General features: G+C 36.3%; 2 protein-coding genes across 2 annotated transcripts in view; one reads left to right on the top strand and one right to left on the bottom strand.

Moving 5' to 3' along the window:
• Positions 1-27655, top strand: part of LOC116347487 — a 125122-nt gene that overhangs the window by 31099 nt on the left and 66368 nt on the right. Inside the window, exon 2 of the mRNA XM_031778081.1 lies at positions 19149-19221. Within this exon, the coding sequence (XP_031633941.1) occupies positions 19158-19221 (64 nt within the window). The 5' untranslated portion in view covers positions 19149-19157. The remainder of the gene's footprint in view (positions 1-19148; positions 19222-27655) is intronic.
• On the bottom strand, positions 1830-3984 carry LOC116347445 (zinc finger protein 2-like). Its single transcript, XM_031778022.1, has 3 exons — positions 3824-3984; positions 2774-3759; positions 1830-2587 (listed from the first exon to the last, which is right to left on the bottom strand). The coding sequence occupies exons 1-3, from the start codon at positions 3982-3984 to the stop codon at positions 1830-1832; spliced, it is 1905 nt and encodes a 634-aa protein (XP_031633882.1).

The following is a 27655-nucleotide window of genomic DNA, read 5'->3' as shown; positions in this document are numbered from 1 at the left end:
TTCGATGTGAGTTTTGTCGTTATTGTGTACATATACACCTTTCAAACCTTATTTTACTACACACAATCGACCATTTTTTTCTCTCCATCGACGAACGCATCAACTTTCCAAAGTGTTCAGAACACAAAATCGATTTCATTCATTTGGCAGTTGGTAGCAAAGTAAAATCGAACATTCTGTTATTGAAATGGAATAAGCGCTCATGCGACAGCTCCATTTCAATGCTTTCAAACTTTCGACAATTCACCATCAATTGTTGCTTACAAAACAATCACCACTTCTACCTGAAATAGAACAATAACTGAAAAACCGGTTCCGGTATCCTTGTATTTTATGGAAATAAAAGACCAACCATTTTATGGACTATATTTTTAATAAAAAAAATTAATTTTTAAAACATTTTTTTGTGTATTTTGAAATTTAGACAACATTTTTATGTGGATAAATGTTACATGCTGGTGACTGTACCGATGAAACACTAAAAAAGTACCACTTGCTTGTTGCAGATTCTGATTGCTCATTATGGCTATATCGGTATAAAAGCTGTTGATTTGTACCATATGACTTAAAATCAAAGTCTTTATCAGTTTGCTGTATAGCCCACGCTTTTTTTCCTCTTTGTTTTGGTGATCTGAATCCATTTACATTATTATAATTGAGTCGATTTTTTTAAATCCTAAATTTAAATAAAGAGTCTTACAGGAGTAAGATGAACTTTTCCGCACGGTGGTAGATGCGTATTCTATTAAGCTAGTTCAAAATAATATTTGTTCGATTTTTCAAGCCTTTCAAGTGGCGTTAAGTTCGAGGTCAAAAAATATGTTCAAATCTTGGCATCGAAATATTCTTTAATTTAATAGCAAAAGTTTTCGCAAAAGATTTTTCACATTTTCATGATGAACGAAAGACATTTCACATTTGAAACACTTGGCTCCCATACAAAAATTCAAATTTTTCGTGATTTTTTCAAGGAAACTGTATCAAAAATTGATTGTATCTCAAAACTAACCTCGGATTCGGTTTTCTCGTATTTTTGAGTTTTTAAGTCTATGTGATTCGGGTTCGCTGACCTCAGAAACGTCCAGAACAAATGTTTTTGAGGTGTCGTTGACGTGACCCATTGCAATACTTTCCCCTTAAACACTAGGTGTGTGCGGAAAAGTAAAAAATGTATTCAAGAGAAAACTGAATCTGACATTAGTTTTGTGATATAAATAATTCAAATAATCTCAAATTTGAGAAAGACCTACTAAATCATTGGACTTTATTATTGAAATAATATACAAGTGATGGTCATAATATGGGAAATGTCGATTACACAAACTGAAGGCGATGTAACTAAACGTTATCGATTACGCATGGTAAACATATTGTGGATGAATCTTCGTACACCTTCCAAGAAATGTTCAAAGTGAAAATGATAACGCATGTCCAGCGCCAGTGTTTTTTTAGATACGTATCTTTATTTATATATTCAGATATCTAGATATAGATATAAAAAACTTATCTATTTATCTTATCAATTTATTAGATTTTAATTCTTTTCGATGGAACTTTGATCGAACTCAAGTTAGATGCACATCTTACATTTATGTTGATTCCATTTCTCTCAAGTCTTTAAACAGCAAGAAATTTCTTCTTATTTTGAGTTACACTGATGGTGAGGTTTTTTATTAAGAGACTTTTATACTCCTTTCCAAATGCTTCTTTTACAATATTTTCTGAAAATCCAAGTTAGTGGAACAAACTATCCTTATGATAAAATATGAGTCCTCATATGCGTTTTGAGACTACTCCTATGGCTAAATCGCTTCTTACACTGATCACATTTATATGGTTACACTCTCTTCCATGTGCTTCTTTTTCAATATTTTGTGAAAATCCGCTGTGACATCCTTATGAGTCTTCATATGTATATTGAGATTACTCTTTTTACTAAATCGTTGCTTGCACTGATCACATTGATATGGTTTTTCTCCGGTGTGACTTCGAATATGCCCAGTGAGGTAATCCTTACGACTAAATCGTTTCTTACATTGATCACATTGATATGGTTTTTCGCCAGTGTGACTTCGAATATGCATAGTAAGACTACCCTTTTTACTAAATCGTTTCTTGCACTGATCACATTGATATGGTTTTTCTCCAGTGTGAATTGGAATATGCACATTGAGACCACTCTTATTGCTGAATCGCTTCTTACACTGATCACATTGATACGGTTTCGCTCCAGTATGTATTCTCATATGCGTTTCTAGTGTATTCTTTGCAAGAGTAACAAACTTTTTCTTATTTTCGTCTCTGTTGCAAAGATAGCACTCATATCGACGTTGTTCACAGTCTCTTTCGTGTGCTTCTTTTTCAATATTTTGTGAAAATCCACGATGACACCCTGAACAGTGGAACAGACTATCCTTGTGAGTCCTCCGATGCCGATCGAGACGATCCTTACGACCATATCGCTTCTTACACTGATCACATTTATATGGTTTTTCTGCGGTGTGTATCATCAAATGATCAGCGAGATTGTTTTTACGAATAAATCCCTTCTTGCACCGATCACATTTATATGGTTTTTCTCCAGTGTGTATTCTCATATGAATTTCTACCGCACTCTTTGAAAAAACCATAGCAAACTTCTTCTTATTTTCGTCTCTGTTGCAAAGATAGCACTCATATCGACGTCGTTTACACTCCCTTTCATGTGCTTCTTTTTCAATATTTTGTGAAAATCCACGATGACACCCTGAGCAGTGGAATAGACTATCCTTATGAGTCCTCATATGCACATTGAGATGACTCTGACGACTAAATCTCTTCATACATTGACCACATTGATATGGTTTTTCTCCAGTGTGAATTCGAATATGCATTGTGAGATCTCTCTTATGTGTAAATCTCTTCTTACATCGACCACATTCGTGTGGTTTTACTCGACTGTGAATTTTCCTATTACTAGATATTTTCGAGATTTTTTCTAACTTTTTGTGGGATCTCTGAACGTCCGTTTTCTTTTTCTCTGCTTGGCCAGCGATTTCTCTATTGGATTTCTCTTTGTTTTCATTACTTTTATTTTTTTGAGAAAACCACTTCTCAAGTGTCGACTGACCACTTCTCACTTTTCTTGCTAAATTCATTTCAACAGCAGCTTTGGAAATGTTCACTTCGTTCGTCTTGTTTGCGTTATTTTCTTCACTGATTTCGCAACTTGCATCTTTCGATTCGACTCTTCCCTGAGATACTCCTGATTTCTTCCCGTATGGTTCACATACATTTGTTTCGTTGTTGTCACCAATTTTATCTAAAATATTCGCAGAATTCGATCGTACACGCTTCGCTACATTTTCAATGTTTTCTTTGTTATGATCTTCGTCACTTTCGATTTTGACACGTTCAGAGCAGTTTGACTCTATCTTATATGCACGGGTCAGTTGATTGGCCGGAACACGAACTATCGGAATCTCATCACTTTCCATATCCTCTTCTTTAATTTCCACATTGGGTATCTCCCCGACAAAAGCTTGTTCATTGCTTTCGTCATGATCATCCTCGGTTTTAATCTCACGATCAACATTTCGAAACGGATTCTCTTTGGATGGTTGCGAACTGGTGCTAGGTCTTTCATCTGAGTCTTCATCATTGCTGATTTTAATAATTGCATTTGAGTTGTTATTGTCGGTTGAAATTGGAGCGACACTTCTACTTTGACGATAACTGAACGACGATTCACATTCAAATTTGGAATAAACTTCATTTAATCTAAAGAAAAGAAGATATTATCATTAATGAAGGGCATAAAATACAAAATTCAAGGATGAATTACCTGTCAATTGAGCGCTTTAGACAATATTTCTGATGTGCTTGGTGGAACGATTGACCTGATTGTTCGAAACAGTTACTAATATTTCGTAGCGAAGACATCGCCTGGCGTTCAATGTTCGTCAACATTTTGTCCAGTTCTTGCATCCAATCATCGGCCGACATATTCGAACAGTTTCTTATGATATGATTCTCGACGAAAATTTAAAGGGAAGCTTTCAGTTTAGTTTTTGAGACTCAAACAATTTAATATAAGGCACAACTTAAAAAATTAACCAAATGCACAAAACATCTAAATATTGTGATAACCAAGTACAAAATTGAATTCACTTGAACTTCACAAGGTGTTTTCTTAACGAAGACGTGTTCACGACTGAATTTGAAGAAAATTTCCTTTGAAGATTTGAAGTTATTCAACTTCAACAAATAAAATGTGAAAACAACAAGAAGAAGCCATTTTGAAAGCATTAAGACAGACTAATTACGAACTATTTTTATTATGCATTGTTCCTAATTATAACTTTTCGACTTTGGATCTAAAATACCTAGGTAATGCGATAAATGCATTTGCGACAAACAAGAAAACGTTTTATTAGTAGCAATAAAATTCTAAATTCTAAAAACTAAAAATGAACGGGAGAAATCTTTTTGCACTTTCTTACTCTTTTGTTCGTTTAATCAGTAAAAGGCATCAACAAGATGACATTAAAAAAAATTAAAGCTTACTTTGTTTGGTTTATGGCAATGGATGGAAGCAAACGAATTTCTTTTTTCCAATGTGAGCACCACTAACAATTTTTCTCCGAACTAATAATACACGAGTTTGTATCATTCACAGACAGTTGACAAGATGTGATGTTATGTCAACTGCTTAGTAACCAGAAACATTGATAGAGGGCCAATACCTTGAACAAAGTTTAGTAGTGACTTTGTATAGGAAAGTCACATCGCTTCCACAGTAAGGTTTATGGCACACAATATATTGAACTAACTAGTAAACTGAGCTGACAGTACGTTAGTATAATAACTACTATTGTTTTAGCCTATTTAGCTGGCTAACATACTGTCAGCTCAATTGACCAGTTAGTACAATATATTGTCTGGTTTATGGTCAGGATTTTGGCTGGGTACTCATCATTTTTTTCAATATTTGATTTTTTTATTTGTGCAGTCAGCCGTTTATCAATACGTATGTGTTTCTCTTTATTCTTTTTTTTTCACTGTTTCTCGAGTCTTTCTTTCCTGTGTTTGCTTTTTTGAGACCATTCAAATCGTTAATTGGATTGTAAAATTCAAAGTAATTGAAAGAGAGGCGGTGAATAGGACGATATGATTCATCATGAAAATAAAAGTGCGAGAATGCCAATAACAGACCAAAACTTCTCAAATTCCAATTAAAATGTTTGATTAATATGCCAGGCGAAAAAAATGTGTTCAGTCTGCTGAATATATGAAACAGATTTTTTGAAAACTAAATTAAATCGTGGAATTTCATAACACCATTGGATGTGCACCCAAAAATCTGCCCAAACAGGCTCTTATTAATCTTTTGAAGAATATTCTAAAGAGATGCTCAATATCAGTGTTTTTGAACCCACACAAGCACCAAAAAACCTCGATGAACGCGGTGTCAGCACCAAAAAGCTTAAAAATATGAAATTCAAATTGATGCGATCGAAGCGGCAAGCAAGAGAGGGAGATAGAGAGCGACAGAGAGGAAGAGATAAATAAAAATCGGTAGATATGTCATCGTGAAAATCGACTCTTGATTTATTTATTATCGGTTAGTTGTGATTTCTGTTAAGGCCAGCAACAAACATTTTAATCGGCCATTCATTTTCAGTAGTTTGGTGTTTTATGTGAAATTCGCGTTTCGATTTCATTGCATCTCATTTTTTATTGATTTGACTGTTCCATTGAATGCTTGCCCCCGCGTTGTATGTGTATGTGATTGGTTTTGGGTGCTCGTCTCGACATTGATTCAATAAAAATAAATTTCGCATTGATTTGTCGTCGTTGGTCGTTTGACTGCCATGGAATTTATTGTCGTTGCGCTTCAACGAGCAAATGTTATTTGCATTTTCCATCTCTTTTTTTATAATCTCATTTCATAGATCTCATGATCTGTATTGGCTTTTCTCCGTTCTCGTCTCATCGTTCTTACGATTATTGCCCATTTGAATGCGAAAAAGGTGAAGAGAGTTCAGGAGGATGGTGTGCGATGTTTTCGTTTCTTGTTAGCAAAATCGTACGAAATAGTGCAGCAATCACGTCCATTTGTGTGTAGCAAGTAAGTCAATGGCAGCCAAAAAAAGATGTGGAATCGACAACGACAACTTGTAGTTTATGGTGGAACTATATCCTAGTTGTTGTTGTTTATGCGATCACGACTAATGTCAAAAACTGCTTGCAAACAAATTTTTATTGGCCAATTTTCATTTTATATATAGATCACAGAGTGTGTTTCGGTGCCATTGCGATTCGTTTTGTTGTTGTTGTGAGCTCTTTTTATTCGATTTTCGTACATTGCACGCCGGGAATATTTGGAACGTTCACATTTTTGAAGTTCTTGTATTTGTCTTCAAGGCACACACAACGGCATGAATTTGATGCTGGCTAAAATGTGATGTTGGCTCCAATGCCATTTTGTACTGTGTATATGTTCTTCTGCATTTTGTGCTGGTCGCAGTTGTTTCTGCACGGTCGATCGATGGTGTGTATGTGAGTGGGCGGGCGGGGTGTGTGCGAACTCACACCACTTACGAGCGCCGTCATACATACCAACTTTTGTTTAAATAAACTGCTGCAATTTATCTCAAGGAAAATTTAATAAACCATTTCAACTATCCAACAAAACTGCACACTAACTCTCTGGTTTCAGTGTAACCGTTTCACAAACGAACGATTCGTTTCGTTGCGATGTAATTCTTTTCATTCTACTTACAACTCATTTCGTCTTGCCCGGCAACTTCGTCTTATGCCATGCTTGTCGCCGTCACTATCGTCAACGTTGTCGTTGTCGCTGTTGTTGCTGTTCTGCGTACAGACCCATTCGTTCACATTTTTCGTGAATTTGTCTCCTTTTGCCTTCTTCCATTTGGACGAAGGCATGCCGCGCACAACTCTGCAGAAACTATTGCAAATGCAATGAATTACAACATTCTGTTTATCTTTTTATTTTGAATGTGCCCGTGTGTGTGTCGTGACTACACGAACAGGGTTGTCATTGTGATGGATTCTTAGCGTGCTGACGACGAAAAAATGTGGAAATTGAATTTTTTCGGTTGATTTCGAGCTGCGAGTTTTTTTCTAAGGCCTGTTTACATCATTCAAGAAAGAGTAGTGGCAAAAAGAATCCGATTTATAAGGAGCTTCCAACGAAAATGATAAAAACGGGAATGAATCTTTTAATCAAGAAATAGTTTTGAGTGGATTTAAAGGGTGGTGCTAACAAAAAAAAGAAGATGGAAATTCATAGGGAAATTCGAAGTGGCGACCCATACGAATCCCATTGAGATCAACCCTCATTTGGAATGTTGTGCCTGTATATCTGTTGTTATCCCATTAAAATTATTATATTATGAACCCTGCTTCAGCAGCAAAACACATTACCATCGACTAAATCTCCAATTTACATTATTTCTAGTTTTTATATATGAGTATGTATGTGTGTGAGCAACGCTTGAGAATTGACTTTTTCTTTTCGTCCCGAAGCGTAAAAAATAGCGTTCGCCTGCTATTCCGAACTGACATAGCCATGCACAATAGAAAAATCGTTGTTTCTTCTTCGTTAAGCATTAAGTTAATAACGGTACATTCGTCTTGCAGCAGGCACGGTACACACACATCAAGGCAGCTCGGGTGCTATTTTGATTAATCACTATCGTTAGAAAAATAAATGAACATATGCGAATGAAATGAACGAAACGGAAACTGAGCGAGCGCGCTGTGTAAATGTTACTTGCTCTATCTCTGCTGGCATTGCAAATGCAATGTGGCAAGTGGCAGGTAGGAAAAGGCAATGTTCACGTACATTGAACGCGTGATAGACCAAATAAAGTGTAGTGTGCATTGTTCGCGAGAAAAATTCACTCCGGATGAGAATGGAACACATTTTCTTTATCTCTGCACCCATGAACAAGGCGAAATTCTTATTTACTGTTTAGTGAAATTGGTACATATATTTTGATAAGAAGCTTAAGCGTCAACTTCTCTTAAAGTCTCATTTGCTATTTCATTCGCTCAACGAACTCACACTCGCACACTCTCAATCTCAATCGCACTGATTCACTCTTCTGCACTCATACAATTTTACGACACAAAATTGACGAAAAATTGACTCACAAACTAAGCGCTCAGCTCCTTTGCACACACACACACATATACTGCGTGACTGATAAAAATCTGTACATTTCAAATCCGCTTTTGTATACTTAATTCTAGAGCTCACGCTCACGCTCTCTCTCCTTCTCTTTCTTCTTTTCCCTTTCTTGTACTCTGGCTCCTTCTATTTCGCCCTTGTTTTCTCTATATTTTGATCACTGTGTTCAACATTTTTACTTATGTCAATGACGCGCATTTTTGGCATTCATTTGATATAAGAACTCCCATTGAAGATGAACGACAACGGTGAAGAATGAGAGATAGGCGAAACATTATTAAAAAAATGGAGAATTTCGACGGTTAAATCGAAATGAGATTGATGGAAATGCATTAAATTAGGTTCCAAAAAGCCCACACACCAAGGCGTATGTATTTAAGCCGTACAAATTTGGAGAAGAAAGCTAATCAGGTTCATTTTCGTTTCGGTAAATCACAACGGACTGATGATGAAATGAAACGCTATTTCAGTGAATCGAAGAGAAACAGTTGATTAACGATACACAATGGAAAAATACCGACGAAACGTATCATCGATAGAAATTGGCGAAGAGAAACAAGAACAGATCATTGAGCTACCGAGAGATTGAGCGTAAAAGTGTGCGAAATAGACATTGGCTCTCTTTCTCTGCAGAAAGAAAGAGAGAGAAAATGAGATAGAGATAGAAGGTTAGGGAGAAAAAGGAAAGAAAAAAAGAATAAAAAAGATGGGTGTTATCGAGGGTGTGAAAGAGAAAATGACAAAAACAACAAGCTAGAGGAACATAAAGGATGAGGAAGCCAAGAACAGTGGCATGAAAAAAATTGATATCGTGAGTCGCCGTCAAATGGGGACATTGCTGAATCGTCAATTACGACTGGTCACTGGTTTTTATCATCTGCAATGAGCAAGGCCCGGCGTTAAATGGGCCGCTTAACAATAGCGCCGCATAACATACAATTTATGGATTCACAACGCATCGCTCTTCGTAATAATGGTACAGCAACACACATATACACAAACCAGAAAACAATGGTCTCGTGTTTTATCGAAATGGAGAAAAGTTAAAATCGCCCAAGCCATAAAAAATGCGCTCATGCGAACATACGCGAAACTGTAGGAGGGAGATAGAGAAACAAAGAGACACAGAGACACACAGTGAAAGAAGAGTAGTGGAAGCGAGACAGCGAGTGAGCAAAATATCGGACGAACAAGCAAGTTATTAATGAGAAAAAATTTTGTAATAAAAGGAATTTACAGTGCGGCCGAGTGGTGTTGAGGTGGTTGTTGTAAATATATATGATGAAAAAAAATCAACAGCAAAATGGAAAAGTGTATCAAAATGCCGAGTGTAAATTGCTCTTGAAAATTGTAAAGTTGGACAAAACTAACGGCTGAATATAGCGTCGTTGTGTGAACATAAAATGCCAGTCAAGCGCGCGATAGACAAATGAAAACAAAAGAAATGTTTTCTCGCTCGCAAGAGCGCCACAATAGAATCGAGCACACAACACAACATCTCACTTACATTCGCTGTCCCGTTTAATATAGAATAGAACAAATGAACTCTCGTACGCTGCACGAAATCGCATATACGTAAACACACACAAGAAATGAAAACGAAACATTTCATATATTAAATGTAATTGAAGCAGACGTGCGCATTTCGAAGCGAAAATGTTCAGCCAAAAGCAAGTGAATTACACATTTCTTTTCGTTCATTTTTTCCCTCATCATCATCATCTTCAGCAACAATAACAAATAGTGAAAAATACTTTGGCACACTGTTGACGAATTTAGCTGCTTGAATTCCATTTTTCGAACAAAAGAAAATGCGAGATGTATTTTTGTCTGTCAGAGAAAATTTCTCATTTCGCGAAAGATATTTTCCATCACACACACACATTCGCTCTATTTCATTCGCTTTTCAAATAAAAACTCACGAAATGATGAACGGTACGATGTGGTGTACTGCGGCCTGTATGTGTTCGACTGTGATGCCACACACAACAAACGAAATGAATGACAAAGACGAAAAATAAATTACTTTTGCCACACATCGCGAACAAGACAGAAAACAAACATTTTTGAGCAATGCACGTCTTTCACACATATCGGATGTTGGGACAACAGCAAATATATAATAATCGTAAATAATAATTGTAATGTGGATGTGTGTAAAATTTCAAGCTACACGAATGAACATTTATTCGCCTTTTTCCGTCCTCCGCGAAAAATTTCCAGTTTGTCACTTTTTATGTTGAAACTTGACGAATTAATGCCCAGCAATGAATGACTTTTATTTCTTCATTGCGAACAATCCAAGAAAATCTAGCGCGTCATTCGTTTGAATGAAATCGGTTGAAATTTTCGCTTAATTTTCCATGAACATTCAAACCATGTGCTGCATCGACAGCCATCAAAAACCGTAACCACTTTACAATGTTTGGTCTTTTTTGGAACTACTAAAAACTATGCGCTTTAAATCTGTGCCGGAAGTAATATTGAAGTATTCGATTTCTCTTCATTTTGGCGAAAATGTTTGAATAATATTTTCGGTTGCATTTTTCGAAGCGAACAAAGTAAGCAGGTCAAAGAGAGACAGAGGGAGCAAGATAGAGAGTGATATAGAGAAAGAGAGAGTGAGAGACTGAAAAAGAGTAGCGAATGGCGTATAGGAAGTGAAATGACAAGGCTGTCGCGCGGAAAAACCAACCCAAATGCGAATAAAACTTTTTTGTATGAGTATGTGTTCGCGAGTCTTGTCATTTTTCGCATATTTCGCCAAAAGCGAACGAAACACATTTTGGTTACTTGTGCATTGCACGCTTACTCGGCTCGTTCGCTTCATGTATAATTGCTGTGCAAACTATAATTTCATAAAATTCGTTAATTTTCACATCGTGTCAAGAGAAAAGTAATAAATTCACTCGCTCCTCATTCGAAATGAGAACTCTCGAAACTTATCTCAAGTGCTTCTCTTTAATTATGGATTTTTGTGTTCTCTGATATATATTTTTTCTTCTCCTTTCTCTGGTTTGGTGTGCGCATTTTTTTTCGTCGTCGTCGGTTTTAAAGCATCGACTTCGACGACGATGTCATATTAAACGCTGCACGAAACTTGAGACTAATAATTAAATAAAGCTGGCGAAAATGATGCGGCCGTACATCATTCTCGCATACCCGTGTTGTGTTCTGAATTTCTTCCGATTTCGCCAAAGAGAGAAAGTGGCACACCGACGAAAGAGAGAGAGGGTCCAAAAAAGCGGAATAAATAGGAAGAGTGCTCGATTTTGAATCAGCCAAAAAGCCATCGATTTAGATGTACTTTGTCGAAAAATATGCTTTGTCGTTTGGTTGAGAAAATGCGCTTCGTTTGAGATTGGTAAGCGTAAAATGTGCTGAGACCAGCTTTTACCAACAGCGTCACGTTCTCGCATAGCGCCACTGTCCAAAATGTGTGTGTATGTGCATTACGAGTATTTTATTTGGTATGTGCTCAAAATACCAAAAATCGATTGGTTTCAGCGTAAATGATGAGAAACAAAAGCGAAACAAGAACAAAAACGCGTTCGTATCGCAGTCAAAAACTTGGTACGAAACTGATAAACGATTCCCTTGTCACGTCCATTCACAACACTTTCCACACACACACACACACACACACACACACACACACACCGTTCGATTTTTCTTTTGACGCATTCTCGGCACTCGACTTTTCTTTTCAGTTTTCGACCGAATTCAATTCGCGCTTTGTGTCCATTCACTCGGTTGACCGACCGAAACAAAAGCCACTTTTTTCTATCTTACTTATTTTCTCATTTTCTCTATCATTCGCTCATACTTTCCTACATTTTCTGACTCTTCTACAATGCAAAAGTTTCTCGATTTGAGTGAGCGAGCACGTTCACAATTTTTTTTCTCCTTCTCTGCTGTCGTCCAATGCCAACAACGATTTAATTGGCTGGAAACATTTGCACCGTAATGGATGTTTAATTTTGATCTCTGAACACACAACACAACTATACCTTCAACGACCGATGCATTTTTAATCGTTACATAATCGAAAAATGCTTGCGAATACTCAGCTCGATAACTGGGCCACGAAACTGACTGGCTAGCCTCCAGATTCAGTGTGTTAAATCAGAATCATTTTCTTTTTTGAACTCGGAAATTTGTCCGTCGAATGAAAAACTTTTGGCAGAGGTTGAAATTGTTGTCTATAGTTCGGTCAGATCATTGAAATTGAGTGCAGTAGTTATTTTCTTTCGTTTCGGTTTTCTCGCCGTTTCATCACATTCAACTTGACTGCTTCATGTGATTTGTATCGAACTTTTCCAATTTTCTCAATGAATATTGTCGAAATGATGTTTGATCGAATTAGTTTAAAATGGAATTGAGTGCTCTGTGCAAAGTGGCTGCAAGAAATATCTTGTTTATGTTCCATCATTTTTCCAATAACAACCGACAAACATTTTCAAATAATTATGTTTGGAGCAAAAAAAAAAATTCAAACCACTCGAACGCTGCAAAAAATAAAACGAGCAAGAGATGCTGCGAACTGAGAGAGAAAGAATGCGTGGAAGCAAGAGAAAGGGAGAGGGGAGGGTAAGGGACAAAGTGATTGAATGTTTGAGTTGTGTATGCATTACGAATCATCCATTCGAAAAGTTGTTGAAAATGCCAAACAAACAACTAATTTCGCTCTGTTAGTGCATCAATTCAAAATGAGATCAACAAATAATATTTCCGGTTATTGTGCTGCAATTACGATGAAAATTGAATGCGAGGCGCATATAGACGATAGAGCAACGCTGACGATGATGATGATGATGATGACAACAGTGATGCCATCGAGTCAACACGACTGAGAGCGGATTACGAGTGAAAATCTTTTGTATGACGCATTAAAAATTGATTTAGCAACTTATTGCTTTGTGAATTTTTTTATGTCTTCGTTGGCATTTTGCACGAAGTTTTACGACGGGTTTTTTTCTTCTTGTTCGATAAAATTTCCGTGAACATGTAATCGGATGATCTGTATTTTTGTGTGTATGCAAAAGTATGTATTTGGCCACTGCAACTCAATCTATGCACCATCAGTTTTGCACTTGTAAACATGCAAAAAAAATACACGCGCACTCGATCTCTTTCTCTGTCGTTCTCGCATAAGAAACTTCATACTACATTTTATTGAAAAGTTTTTTTCATGACAAAAAAACTGTATTTTCAATACGGAATGAGTTGGTGAGCGGGTGCGCTCGTCATTCTTCAAGAAATATGAACACGATGTAGAGCAGGCAAAATGGGTGGTGTGAGATCGAGAAAGTGGAAGAGAGAGAGAGTAATAAAGAGAAAGAGAGAAAGAGGGAGTAAGGAATAGTGATAGAAATGAAGAAAATCGAGAACAAGCGTAACCCAACTTTGGAATGCCAGCATTTTTTTCTCTCTTTCTCTGTTAAATTGAGAGCAATAAGACAGTCTCATGGCTGAAGAAAAGAATGACGGAGTGAAAACGGAAAATGCAAAATAGAAATTGCACTGAAATTAAATCGGAATTTAATTTCGATTATTTTCTTCTTTCACAACTGGCTGTTTTTTTCTTGTGCGCTTGTTCTGTTCATTCGCTCGCTTTGCTTCGATCGCGGCGTCTGTGTAGATTTTTCTCTTTTGCATTGTGGCAGGCAACTGGAAAATATGTGCACATTGAGTATTCATTGGACGAATACTAAAAACGAAAATTGCAAACGATTGAGAATGAATGCGAATTCACAAGACAATCGGTAATGTATGTGCATGTGATATTGATCTAAAATTGCAGTTGCTTAACTGGCGTTGCTTTTGTGCACTGTTTAGCAGATGGGAATTGCTCCATCCAATTGCGTAGCGGCTCATCCGAGTGGAAGCGAAACGTTTAGATTGTTCCAGTGTTCGAATTCCACTTTCGTAACTGGCACTCGTTCGATTCTTCTATCTTAATTTGAGAAAATGAACTTTTTTTTCGCTCACAAACATTTCCCATTCGAGCATTCGTCGACTTTTCAACCGGAGAAATTTCCGGTCCACAGAACACATATGACACACATTGACAAATAATATCAAATTAAGAAGTTTCAATGCGAAAACTTTTCAAACAACCAAATTGTGTAGATTTCTACTGATTTCATTTGATACATGGCATTTGTGCCATCTTTATTTACATTTTAATTTGATATATTTTCAGTGAATCAAAAAGAAGCATACGAATAAAAAACTCGACTTGAAATATGCAAATAAATGTCGATTCGAAAAGGCATCTTCTTAATTCGATCTTTTTTTTTCGGTTGTTGTTCAAGGGAATATCAAACGATAAATACCATGAACTTGCATACATTCCAAGCGAAAACATATAGATGCTCAAGGATAGTCAAGTCATTAGACGCGAGTGTACGTGTGTGTATGGGACATATTTGCTGCAATTGATGTGAATTCATGAAGATTTCATTTTAAAAGTAATTTGTTTATGAAGTTCAAGACACAAGGAAATTCAGGTTGAAAGTGAATTAGTCTAGCCAATGAAGATCTTTGACATAAATTCTCTTTCGAAGAAAGAAAACGAACTCTTACTTGCACGAGCCAATTTTATTTATATATTTTTTTCTTTTTTAACTTATAAGAATCAAAACGCTTGTGTTCACACCGACCGGATTTGCTAATCTTGAAAACATTTTCGATAAAAATAAAGAAACGAACGATTCGAGCAAACATTGAAAACCCATTGAATTCAGAACAAAAAAAACCTACTTTTGTTTGAAAATAACAAGAACGTTATCTCTGAATGTAAAAAAAATGCTCGATACCTCCATTTTCTCTTTGAATCTTTTTGGATGATATAATTTTTTTCGTTCAATTTTATTTAATTTTATCATTCGTGTGTTTGTCGTCATACCAATGGTTGCTACCTTGGTGTATTCTTTGAATTTAGACGAGTACCGAATACTTCACGATGTAAGTTGGAAAAAGAGCGAGGAAGAGAGAAAGAGAGAAAAGGAAAGGGAGGTTTGAGAAAGAGAAAAAAAAGAAATGGAATGGAGTAAAGGAAGAGAGATGGAGAGAAAGAGAAAGATAGCATAAGAGATAATCTTCCTCGAATCGTATAAATTCAAAAATATGTTTCCATCTCATGCTCCAAATAATAACTGGTGGTAAACTTCAACAAAAAGTCGTTATTAGATTTTGACAAAATTGAAAATAAAGTTCGTTTTAATTATGCATGTAAGCAAAGCATGCAAAGGTAAAACAGAAAAAAGAGCCACTCTCGCCTCGTTACTGTGTGGGATGACGTAGTCATTTTTCGGTTATAATTACAACTATGGTGTTTTCAATGTATGCTTGAGTGGTGAGAAACTTTGGAATGTGGCATTATGAAAGTGCTCGCGTCGGTAACGGTGGTAGTTGGTGAGAGATTTTGTGAGCCGTATTTGACATTTGCATGGAATATCGTTGCAAAATGAAAATGACACCAGCACCGGTACCGAAGAGTGAAGCGTAAATTAAATGTGTTTGCATATTCGACATATGTGTTTGTGTATAAAATCCACCTGAAAAAACACACACCGACAACAACAAAAAATCAGCTATGTTTGTATGTTTCTCTCTGCATCACCGATTTGGAAAATAAAGGACACAAAAACGACAGAGCGTAAAGCACACACACAACATGTTCATTTTGAAACGAATGGAATGTAGAAAAAAAAATACACAACGAACGATAAAAATACACTAGCACAGATGGAGAGAAAAAAGGAACACGAGAAACGAAAATCAACTTATTTATGTAAATTATCCTGATGTGTGTGTCTGTGTGTGTATCTTTTTGTATGTGTTTTTTTTTATTCGCATTTCGAATGAAGCTTGTTATGAGTAACAGGAATCCATTTTCGATTTGAAAATGCCAATACAAACGAGAGAAAGCATGAGAGGATAAAGACTAAACGAGATAGAAAAAGTGAGAGAGATAGAAAGATAGAAAAAGAGCTTGCAACGATCAAATTGTGAAACAGCAGAAAGGTAAATATTTATTGCATTACCGTTGCTTAGCTTTAATATGCGCTCTCTGGCTTTACTACACGTAATGCGTCAACTGGGGATGAGGCGCCAGAGCACACAATTCACTTTGGTATTCGCTTTTTTTATGAATGATTGCGCCAAACGCATACACACGAGAGTCCCACATCGCGACGTAATCGGATCATAGCAGTTGACATACAAAGAAATCGAGAAAGAGAGAGAGAGAGAGAGAGAGAGAGAGAGCGAAAAAAAACAACAACATGCAAACGTATACTATAGTGACAAGAAAATAGATCTACTGCACGAATGATGCAGAAAAATGCAAACGACGATGACGATGAAATGGCGACAGGTGAACGAAAGGGAAGAGAGCAACGCTATGAATAAATCACGAAACAAATAAAAATGCATGAAGTTTTAAATTTGAATCGAATCAAATACAAAATCCGCGCGCGAGATTATTCATATGCCTGTGAGAGAAAAAGAGAGAGCGTTGACGATGTTGGCAAAGACGATGAAGCCAATTCTTTGAAAGTGCTTGCACTCACACGCGTGGATCGGCACCCAACATTGACATTCTGGCTTAAAGGTTTCGCGAGAATTGCATGTGGCAGCTGCATATTTGATGAAATTGACGGGATTTGTGTCTTTCAGCCACTCTTGCGCGGCTTTTTATGTGAAATGTGACTACGAAACCGAGTTTTAGCTGTTTAAAATGCATCTAATGAGGAAAATCATGATGATTTTCGGTGCAATATCGATTTCACGCTCATTTCATCACACATTGTACATTCACAACCGTGTGCGAGCATTGACTTGATTAGGTTTCAATGGATTTTTCACTCGTCAACCAATTCATGAAATGAACTATATACTCCCATGCACATAGACTTCGCATTTTTCATCTTCATCGTAATCGATTCTTCGACGTCTTTCGTTTACCAAACGACGGCATTTCCGTGTTGCACGTCCCCGTAAAGTGCATTTCCATTTTGAATGCAATCGGAAAACTACTTAATTTTTACTCTCGATTCGACTGCGACTACGTTCTCTTCGCGTAAGCGAATTTCTTCAATTTGAATTTCAATGGCACAGTTTATGGCATATTTGCGTGAATAATGAAGTAATAAATTGAAAATTGATGCAACGAATCGAAAATAATATTGACAATTCTTGCGTTCGAAATGAAATTAATCGCCGCAAGTTATTTGGCCATTCAATTTAACGTAATTTTATACCGCATACACACACAAGTGGCACCCACCCACCCATTGTTCTGGTGCTCCGAAATAAAGAAAAAGCACGCTTGAATGGATGAGCCACCGCGAAGAATAAAAAAAAGAGAAATGAATAAAAAATAAACACTCATAAAAATGCTCTCGTCATCAAGAAGCGCACACGCTCTTCCATCTTACTCTCTTTTTCTCTCTCGCTTTCAATGAATTTATTTACATCATAATTGTTTCCTATAGTAAATTTTAATTAGAATTTCTTCTGTGCAAATGAAAAATGGTCGGCGTTTTTATTTTCATTTCGTTTTTTCGTTTTTTTCGGAACTCACATCGCAAAATAATATCAAGAAATTGAAGAAAAATGCAGTGTTAGTGTCATTTTCACATCGGTTGCCGTTTTTGTTGAATGGGCGTTGAAGAAGTAATCACTCTTTGGAATGATTAATTCAATGGACACTTTTTCTTCATTTTTTTCTTCATTATTTTCTTCTTGAAAACACACGCTGTCTCCCTTCGACGCTTCTTCTTTAATTCACATTCCGAATTACTTATTCATTGAGCTTATTTCGTTTTGTTTCGCGCCTTCATTCGAAACCCTCACATCTTAAGCTTTTCTCCTACACACTCTCCCTCGCGCGGCAAGAGGCTGTTTTGCATTTAATTGATTTTTAATTGATTCGATGGTGCGCACAGTTTCATTCAAGTGGCCGGTTTTTTCTCGCGCGCGACTTCCAAGTGACCCTCTTGAAGAAACCCACAATAATAAAGAGAAATTTCCGCATAAAAATGCTGATAACATTATATCGTGCCCGAAAAACCGCTCATTTTTAATTGATATTGCCCGCAATTGAAATTGTGCGATTTGAATAGATAAAAGATATTTTCGTTTCACTTAATAAATATGATACGATGAAAAATTGATTTTTACACAAAACTTGAATCGAAAAAGAGATAAATGGTAAACGATTCACGATTTGTCAGCTACTCCAATCGGAAACTTCATTTCACATTGAATAAATAATATGAACTGAATGGATTCTAATGATAACCAGTCCTCGGGTAATTTTCGACGAAAATTCGAACTTTTGAGTTTTTTTAACGAACACAGAACAAATGGCTGATTTTTAATCATTTTTTTTGCGAAAAAATGATAAATTGGTGCACGACATTTTCATGACACAAACTCGAGTAAATTCATAAATTTTAGATACGATTGGATTGACCCATTTTATCGCATAGTTTAAATATGAATGTCCCATTTTTACAAAGCAAACTGCTCCGTTTACTTAAAATAAGAAATTAAGTCCGTTTCTATTTGAAATGGATCCTTTGTACAGGGATTAAATTTCAACGAAGCTGAAAAGGAAAAAAAATGTCAAACAGAAAAGATTCAATCTCATTCAGCGGTTTCGATTCAATCAAGCCTCGCAATATTGATGACTTTTTACCTAACTCAAAGTAACCATTTTTATACTATTATCGAAGATTAGTTTTTGTCTCTCTTTTTATTGCTCTGGACATGCTCGCCAACTACATTCTTTCGTCAGCACCGATGTCAGTCGTCTGATTGTGTGCTGTATGCGACAACTTGGTCATGTTCATTTTCTTTCTTTTGAAGCTCAATCTTTTTATTTTTACGTAATGATTTTTTTCTGACTCTTTGATTTTTCTCGATCTCTTTACAGAACGACATTATGACAAATATGACGACATCAGGAAGTTTATTGCTACTATCATTTTTATTGATTATTTATAATGGTGAGTACCCTTTTCTTTATATTTTTATTCCATTCGAAATATTTGAGACGGAATATTACCTAGTGAAAAGAGAGAAAAAAAATAGATACGGAAGAACATGTAAAAATATTTGCAATTCTTTCAACATTGTGGGAACCCAAAAAAAAAAAACGTTGTAATCAAGACGAACGGAAACGCACAAAGAAAATCGAAAAATTGGCATCGGCGTTGATTGCACTAGCTTTCGTTTTTGTCAATTGATGAAAAAGAACCGACGATATTGGCACATTTCATTCGATCCGAAAAACGAAATGAAATATTTTTATTTGACTCGTTTCGATTGAATGAACAGGAACGGGAAGCTATCAGTTTTGTTTGATTGAGTTCGATTTGTCCATTTTCGAAGCATGTGTGTGGTTGTGGACCGCAGACTTTTCTCTTGTATGTATGCATGGTGCCTTGCGTTTAGTCTGAAGAAAAGTGGTTGAAAGTCGTGCAGGTAGTCGGCGGAGACCCTTTTGTTATCTCGGCCGTCAAACTAAATCCGTCTATTGACGTCTCGATTCCGGTTCAAAGCCAAACTGTCAAACCCTTTTCCACTGTACGCTATATCAACAAGTACAAACAATAGAGAAAAAAATCTTCCACACGCGAAAATCGGATAAATTCTCGCCTCTCGTTTCGAATTTCAAAGACAATTTCTAAATAAATACACACGAAAAAGTGAATTTTAACATATAGAAACTACAGTGTTGCTACCCTTTTGTTCGTTGTTGTTGGCAGACGTTTGTGTTGCGAATCGAATGAAACAAAAAAGCGGCCCATAGACATTATTATTTTTGTACTGGCGCCTGAGCACCAACCGAAATCAATAAAAAACATGTGTACATAAAACAAACCCCTTGAAAATGAAGCAACGACCGACAAAGAACACAATTGCAGCCAACGAACACCGAATTTTTTTTTAAATAAACTGCTCTCTCGATGCGACCAACGCAATAAAACTGCACAGAACAAATACCGAAAAAAAGAACACAAAAAAATGAATGCCAAACGATGAGTAACCAACAGCAACGGCCGAATGAAAAAAAAAACTGCTTATGAACGAAATGCAAACGTGAAAATCCACATTATTTTGCCGCTTCTGTATTTTTTTATGGGAAACGTATAACAAAAAAAATTGCGGCCGTTGTCGGATCGTCCAAATGTGCAATAAATGAAATAAAATGCTCAAATATATACAAAAAGAGAGTATAGACTCACCCTTCGCTTGGCTCCCCTTCACCTCGCACACTCTCGGTATACAGCTCACCAAAAAGTTATTTAAAATAATAATAATCTTTCTGGCGAATGCACAAAGAATGAAGCCGTTTTGTGAGGCACGAGAGTGAATATAGTCACGCGGGCACCACAGTTACTGGCACATTGAATTGCTTTATGGACGGACATCAAAACAAATATGTATATGAGATATTCAACTCAGCAAATTTTTTTTTGTCGGGGCCAAAATGAAACAGCCGTCAGGACCGACACAAAAATAACAATGAAATTGCTTTAAATTTTGATTAACGGTATATTTTTCAGCCAAAAAAAAAATCCTTTGAAATTCTATTTAATTTGTTCATTTTAATCGAATACGGATTTCGATCAATTTAAAGTTTTAAAAGATTTTTTGGTGAGATTTGGCTGCATTCAATGGGCATTTAACAAAGGATTCATGTGGTTTCTCGACGGAATATGTCGGCGATTTATGGATCAATTTCAACAGAAGTACCAAATCATTCTCGAAATTGAATTTCCCATGTTCTGTGGTCATTTATATGGTGGTCATTTTTCAACACATTTCAGGATTTGAACAATATTTCCCGAGGAAAAATTCGAAAAAAGTCAGAGTTTGTTTACCTTTTGTAAAACAGTCGAAAATCAAGTGAATTTCATGGAAACAAGTGACGCGCTTGAGGCTTAACATAAGTACGCAAAAAAGTATTTAACAAAAGGCTATATGAACACAGAGAAATCGAAACGTTGTATGTAGACTCTTGCAACCAAATGTTACCATAAATGGTTTGCAGCAGTGTTTTGTTGGCATGCATCCATAAACATCGACACAAACGTGCTGAAAACCAAATGCTTCGATCATAAAATGAAATTCGAAAGCGAAAACGCAAATGCGAAATATAATAAAACAATATGCAATAATAGCCTAAAACCGAGAGAGAAAAGGACGAAGAGGATAAAAAAACAAAATAACATTCGACCGTGGTTGCAATATACATTCTACATAGAAATGCTCGCTGGTACATGCGTGTGTTATGATTATTTTGCATTTCTCTCATAATTTGAATGGTGTCTATTCGACGGTTGCAATCCATTTATATCGTGTGCAGAAGAGCAAAAGTTTGAAAGCCTTCCATTTTGCTTTTTGAGTCTTTGTCGTCTTTTTTATTGTCTCTACCTCTTCCTCGCTCTTCGCAACTCTCCCACTTTTTCTAGCTTTCTCTTTCTCTCTTTCGGTTCGTCGGTCGGTGGTTTCCATTTCTTTCTGCCAGAGTGCACTCTCTTCCATGCCAAATATGAGATAGCGACGCATTATAAAACCGAAAATATTCTGTTTCTTTATTGCCAGGAATGTTTGCCGCCTCAAACGCACGCAAATTTGAAATTCCAAATCTTTCGAATTAATTAAAAATAATTTGAAACTTTTAGTTTGGGAACGGTGCCGGATGGATATGTTTTTTGCTCTCTCTCTCTCTCTCTCTCCCTCTCTCTCTCTCTCTCTCGTTCGCATCGAAACGGCCTTTTTTTGGTGCTGAGAAACAAAAAAACATGGAAATTCGGGTGGATGTGTCAAATATCCACATGAAATTCCATGATACAAAAAACGACGAAGAGGAAATAATATAACATTGAACGATAAAACTTTCCTCGCTTCGCTAAAGCATTTTAATAATTAACGTTATTGAAAATTCGGATCACTTAGGTGACCGATTCCAATTAAATTCACATTCCGAAACAAAGTTATATCTATTAAATAAAGTATACGCTGTCGAGCTGATGATTGTATCGATTCGGTTCTATCATTTATTGATGTGCCGTTTTCAGCTGTCAGTTAAGTCGAAAAATTCTCATTAAAGCTTTTCAATTAGGAAGAGCGCCGGAGAAAATTCAATTTTTAATCGAATTTCATGGATATTGAAGTGAGGAATTCGTGATACACTTTCTTCAGCACAAAATTCGAATGATCCAGTGATTTAAAACAATTTTGATGGAAAATTCTCCGTAATTCTTCTTGTTCAATTCTCGTAATTTCTTTTTCTTCGAGATTCATGAGAGAAGTTCAAAAAAAAAGAATTCTTTGAATTAGCGAGGTATTGTTGAGAATTAGCGAAAATCAAGGTATTTGAACAAAAGGTGTGATCCTGACATCGAACTAAAGAAGACATATACGATACAAATTGAATGACGCCCCTAATTGTCATCGTCAATATGAAAAATTCATAATAAAAAAGGTTGTTTCCGATTAAAACGGAATTTTCTCCGAAATGAAACTTGAAATTTTCGAAATGAAACTTGAATTTGTTTCTTTTGTGCAAATTTCAACACCCTTTTCTTCAAACTTAAACTTTGCCGTACATGAAGAAAAAAAAAAAGAAAAGTTTCTTAGAAAAACGTCAATTTCTGAAGCCGTTCCGTTAAAAACCATCCAGGAACATGATGAAATCCAATAAAAAAACTGTTTAAATGAAATAAAACTTTTTAATTAAAAGTAATTTTAAGAGCCATAAAATGTGCTTTGATTGTGTCAAGAGAATCACATTTCAAGAGGAATCATCATCGTAAAATGCAATCAAACACCACACAGTGGATGTGTGTGTGATTTTGAGTTTTGTATGCATTCAATAAATGTACATGGCTAATTAAGCAAGTCTTTGGAGTTAGTAATATTTGTGAAGAGCATTGAGCGTGTTTCGGTTTGAAAGTTTTGTAGAGTGTTGAAAATGCAAAGAGAAATCAGAAGATGTCTTCAATCATGTCTTGAGACAGTGAGAACTTATAATTGAATTGATTAAACTGACGAACAATTCGAGTAATTATGAGTATTGAAGCAAGAGACACATACAGACATTCAAAGCGAGTTGGCGTGCGTGTTACAGAAAGATAAAACTGTGTGTGTGAGGGGGAAGGGGGTGTTCGATGAAGGAACCCGTTTGAAATGTGAGGAAGTGAAACGTGTTGTTGTTGGAGATATTGTAACAAAAGGCCATGCAAATTCACATACAATCCCCGCTCACTAATTAAATTCAAATATCAAACAATCAAATTTAATTATGATTTTGTGTAACGTGCTCACTGAGCTCAACTTTAGCATCTGCTGCGTTTTCGTTTTTCTTTCTCATTTACACGCTCCCGTTTGTGGTATAGATCTTTTTGCTTTGCAACATTTTCTATTTATATTCTCATATTACTGGCAATTCATAAAGGAACCACATTATACCAAGAGAAAATGAGTGAGTGAGAGAAGAAGAGAGGGAGGGAGAGATCGTACATGAATTTTCTCTTCATGCCAATTGTAAACTATATATATTGCACATTTCTCTCGTCTCATTTCGTTCATTCACGCACGACCGGCGGTGGAGCGTGAAAAGGCGAGCAAATATTAAGAGAAAAGCGAACGGGTGAGAGAGAAGGAGAGAGTTGAGGTTTTACAATTGTAGCAATTGAATTGTGAAAAACCGAAATACAATTTGGTTACTTTTGTCGAAATTATAAGTTAAATACCGAGTGAAATGAGCATTTCATTTCTGAGAAATTGCAATGCAGTGACTGGAAGCGAAAAGATGGCGCATACTATTTCTTCAATTCGGAATTCACGTCTAAATATTTTCCGAAGATTTCTCGCTTCAACGAACAAAATAATAATAATTTGTTATTATGCAAGCAAAATTGCCGTTTTTATTCGCTCACCGCCCGTTTAAGTGTAACAATGACAAGTAACTTGGAGCATGAGGAATGGACGAAGGATGGAAGAAGACAACATTTTGGAAGAAAGGGAGGACAATATAGGAAGGAGAGTGAAAAGAAGAGAAGAGAGAGAGAGAGAGATAAAAGAAAAAGCCAGAGTAACACAGAGAATATGTATAAAATGCATCTCATAGTCAGCCAGCGGGACAATTTCAATGCTGTTTGTGTTCAAAATTCGGTCGCACAATGAACATTTTAATTAAATACTATTGAATAGCTGCAGTATCAAATTGCTGTTGAAAATGTACACGAAATTCAAGTATACAAAATGCAATTGTTTTATGATGACGATGCAATCTCATGATATCTCTTCTATTTCTTTAGTTGAGCGCCACCAACAGTACCCATCAAAAGGGTTGATGAAAGCATCCATTCACCCATTCCGTTTCAGCTATTTTCTTCTTAACTATGTGCATTTTTAAACAAGCGTATGCAGAATTCCACTTTAATTTTCATCATGACTGTGTGTGTATGTGTACACAGAGCGCCAAAAAATGAACGAAAAATATATGCGTTGTTTTTGTTGGTATTTTCCCTATGCTTATTTATTTACATGCACTTCAGAGTTATTTCATCCATCTTTATCAAGAGTAATTGGAGTTTTTTTTCTCCTCCCCAACATGTACATCTCACGTGAACCCCTCAAAGGTGAAACTACCACTTTGCAAACATAAGAGAAAATAAACAAATGCAAAGAACAAAAGATTTCAAATTAAACATGCTTTTTTCTCCGTCTCTTTTGCGAAAAAAGGGCACCCTGTGCACACAGAGAAGTGCATGTTTTTGTTCTAGCTGTTCCATCCAATTAAAATCGACGCATAATTTTCAATATTTTTTCAAGTCTTGCTTGTTATTCGATAAACAAGGTAAACTATTTTCTCATGGAATTACATTTTTCGAGCGTGAGATGGAAAAGAAGACAAAAATTTATAATTGAATTGAGAGCGAGAAAGCACTTTTTTTGAGCAACAAACTTACGCGATGGAATTATACTCTAAGGGGTTTTAAATTAGAAGCATGAAATATGGAAATGAGTACGCGTAAAGATGGAAAAATTGCACATTGAGATACAACGCGATTGATATCAGATTCATTTGTACCAAGTTGGAATGATGCTTATTCAACTTTCTTCTTCGATTCCAGTAAGTTCGCCTTTTTCTTCCAGTAATTGGTTCACGAGCACTGAAACATTCAATTCAATCAATATACGAGACATCATTTCCCAATTCAGTCACAAATTGCCCATAACTGTGTTGAACAGAGTCTGTTCAATGCCCGTGATGCTACTCAACAATTACGTAAATCAACTTTTGCTGTTTTTTGACAGAGCCAAAGACGAAAAACAAGATACTTGTAAGAGTGGCTTTTTTTCGGTATAAATTGCATTCAATGTGCATTGTATGCTTCCAATTCGACAAGCTCGTCGTCGAGAGTGTTCAAATCAAATGATGGCATGCTTTCAATTTGTATTCCAAACTTTTTTTTTTTCTTTCAAAAGATGTTTATCGAAATTCGAAAGACAAATTGACTCTCATTGGGTGCCATCATCAAAAAGTTTTTACCTGCGCTAGATCTCATGAGGACAAGGGTGGTGGTAAAGAGAGAAAAGGAGAATAGAAAGGGATAGAACGATGTTTACAAACATATCAAATAACAAGCGGAGAATAAATCGGCAAACTTTGTGTTCGTTTTTTCAATTTTTTTTGTTCGTTTTTTGATTTGTTGACTCGTTTTCACTCTGTCTCCTTGTGTAACTTGATGAAATCGGTACTTTCTTCTTTCTCTATCTCTATTTCTCTCCCCCTCTCTTTCTCCCTCCCTCACTCCATCTCTTTCTTCCCCTGTTTCCCCCTCTCCCAACCCCACTCTCTTCATTCCCAAGGTCCAACCTGTTCGAAACTTTGTGTTGTTCGCTTTTGATTTAGAAAACTAATTAAATAGTGACATTTTCGTCTCTAGAATGCGTATTCAAATCAGAAAAAGATCGAATCGCAGTTGAATGAATGAACATGAATGACGCCCAACATTCTTCAACCTCGTTTTTCTAAATTCAAGATTTCCATCATTTGATTTCGATCTTTGAACATTTTGATTTTATGAAAATGAATGCAATTATTCAGTTGATGAGAGTGATGGGTTCTGCAAACTTCCGTGGATAATAAAGCGTGTCGTCATTATAGTGACACATTTATTATAATGATAAAAATTACACTAGTTCAACCAACAACAAAAAAGTCATGGCCATGGTGCACAACTTGCGTTTGAATAACAATGTTGTTGTTTTGGTTTCATCGAACTTTCGGTCTGTGAGCGAATCGCTTTTTTCGCGAGACAATGTATCTCATTCAACTTTAAATTCGTTTTCTTTTCTGCGACGATCTAATTAAATTAATTAAATTTTTGCTCATCTCTCTAGCGTGTGCGACAGTGCTCGTTCCTAGAATTCCAATGTAGAAAAAAGCACCAAGTTGAGAGTGTGAACCGAAAAAAATGGTGGGCGACATGAAGAAAAAAAACTAATGTTGCAGTGTCGCATACTTTGTGTATGTGCTGGCGTTACAATTTAACCATTTCCATTTGCGTTTAATGAGAAAATGTGCATCGCCATGTGCAACCGACGGCGGTAACGGAGGCCGAGGAGTGCGAAAAACCCGTTCTCCGAGCGACAATTAACGATTAAATTTATACTAGCACACCAAGTGTGTTATCATTTTATTAAATGAGAACGGCATTTGCTATAGCATACCCATTCAAGCAAAAGACGATGAGGTTGATGTTGGATCGTGTGAAACACCTGCACTCGACTAAATGCCAAGTCTTTTAACTTTCGACTTTTTACCCGAAATACATACGAAGAAGAGAGGGAACAGAGAGAGAGCAGCCGAAAAGTAATAGAGACAGGGTAAAAACCATCGTAAATGAAATGGCATCGAATTTTTCTCAACCATCGTTTCTATTCAGTGCCAGACTGCATCGCTGCGGTCTATTTATAACTTTGTTTTTTTTCTTCCTTCGGTTTCTTTTGGTAAATACGCTACAACATCTCGGGCATTAAATTCGATCGGCTCGACGCAACAAAAACATCCAAATATATCCGGTCGTGTCACTTTCACAAACTATGCACCCACTTTGAAGCCAAATACACTCTTTCTTCTTGTCTTCGACTCGATTGTTGTGGCTTTTTTACCAGTCATTCATTCAGGCATCGAGAGAAAAAAATGTGGAGCCGGTGAAAATGAATGAGAGAACAAAGAGAGAGAGACAGAAAGAGGCGAGAGAGAGAGAGAGAGAAAACCAACAGATGTCAAAGAAAATTAGAAGGTAAACCAATTTAAACTTTGCCGTCACACTTGCTTTGCTCGGTAGACAAATACATTTACACGGAGAGAGAGAGAGAGAGAGAGAGAGAGAGAGAGAGAGAGAGAGAGAGACT

The sequence above is a fragment of the Contarinia nasturtii genome, unplaced genomic scaffold (assembly GCF_009176525.2).
Source record: "Contarinia nasturtii isolate CC-2019 unplaced genomic scaffold, AAFC_CNas_1.1 Cnas_scaffold_1905, whole genome shotgun sequence".
Lineage (NCBI taxonomy): Eukaryota > Metazoa > Arthropoda > Insecta > Diptera > Cecidomyiidae > Contarinia > Contarinia nasturtii.
This window is presented reverse-complemented; position numbering and strand designations above follow the sequence as displayed.

Excerpts from the sequence above, each read along its gene's own strand:
- LOC116347445 (XM_031778022.1), bottom strand. The coding sequence starts at position 3,984 with ATGTCGGCCGATGATTGGATGCAAGAACTGGACAAAATGTTGACGAAC. Across the intron at positions 3,760-3,823 it reads CTAAAGCGCTCAATTGACAG|ATTAAATGAAGTTTATTCCA; the intron begins GTAATTCATCCT and ends TCTTTTCTTTAG. Across the intron at positions 2,588-2,773 it reads CAATGTGCATATGAGGACTC|ACACTGGAGAAAAACCATAT; the intron begins ATAAGGATAGTC and ends ATATGAGAATAC.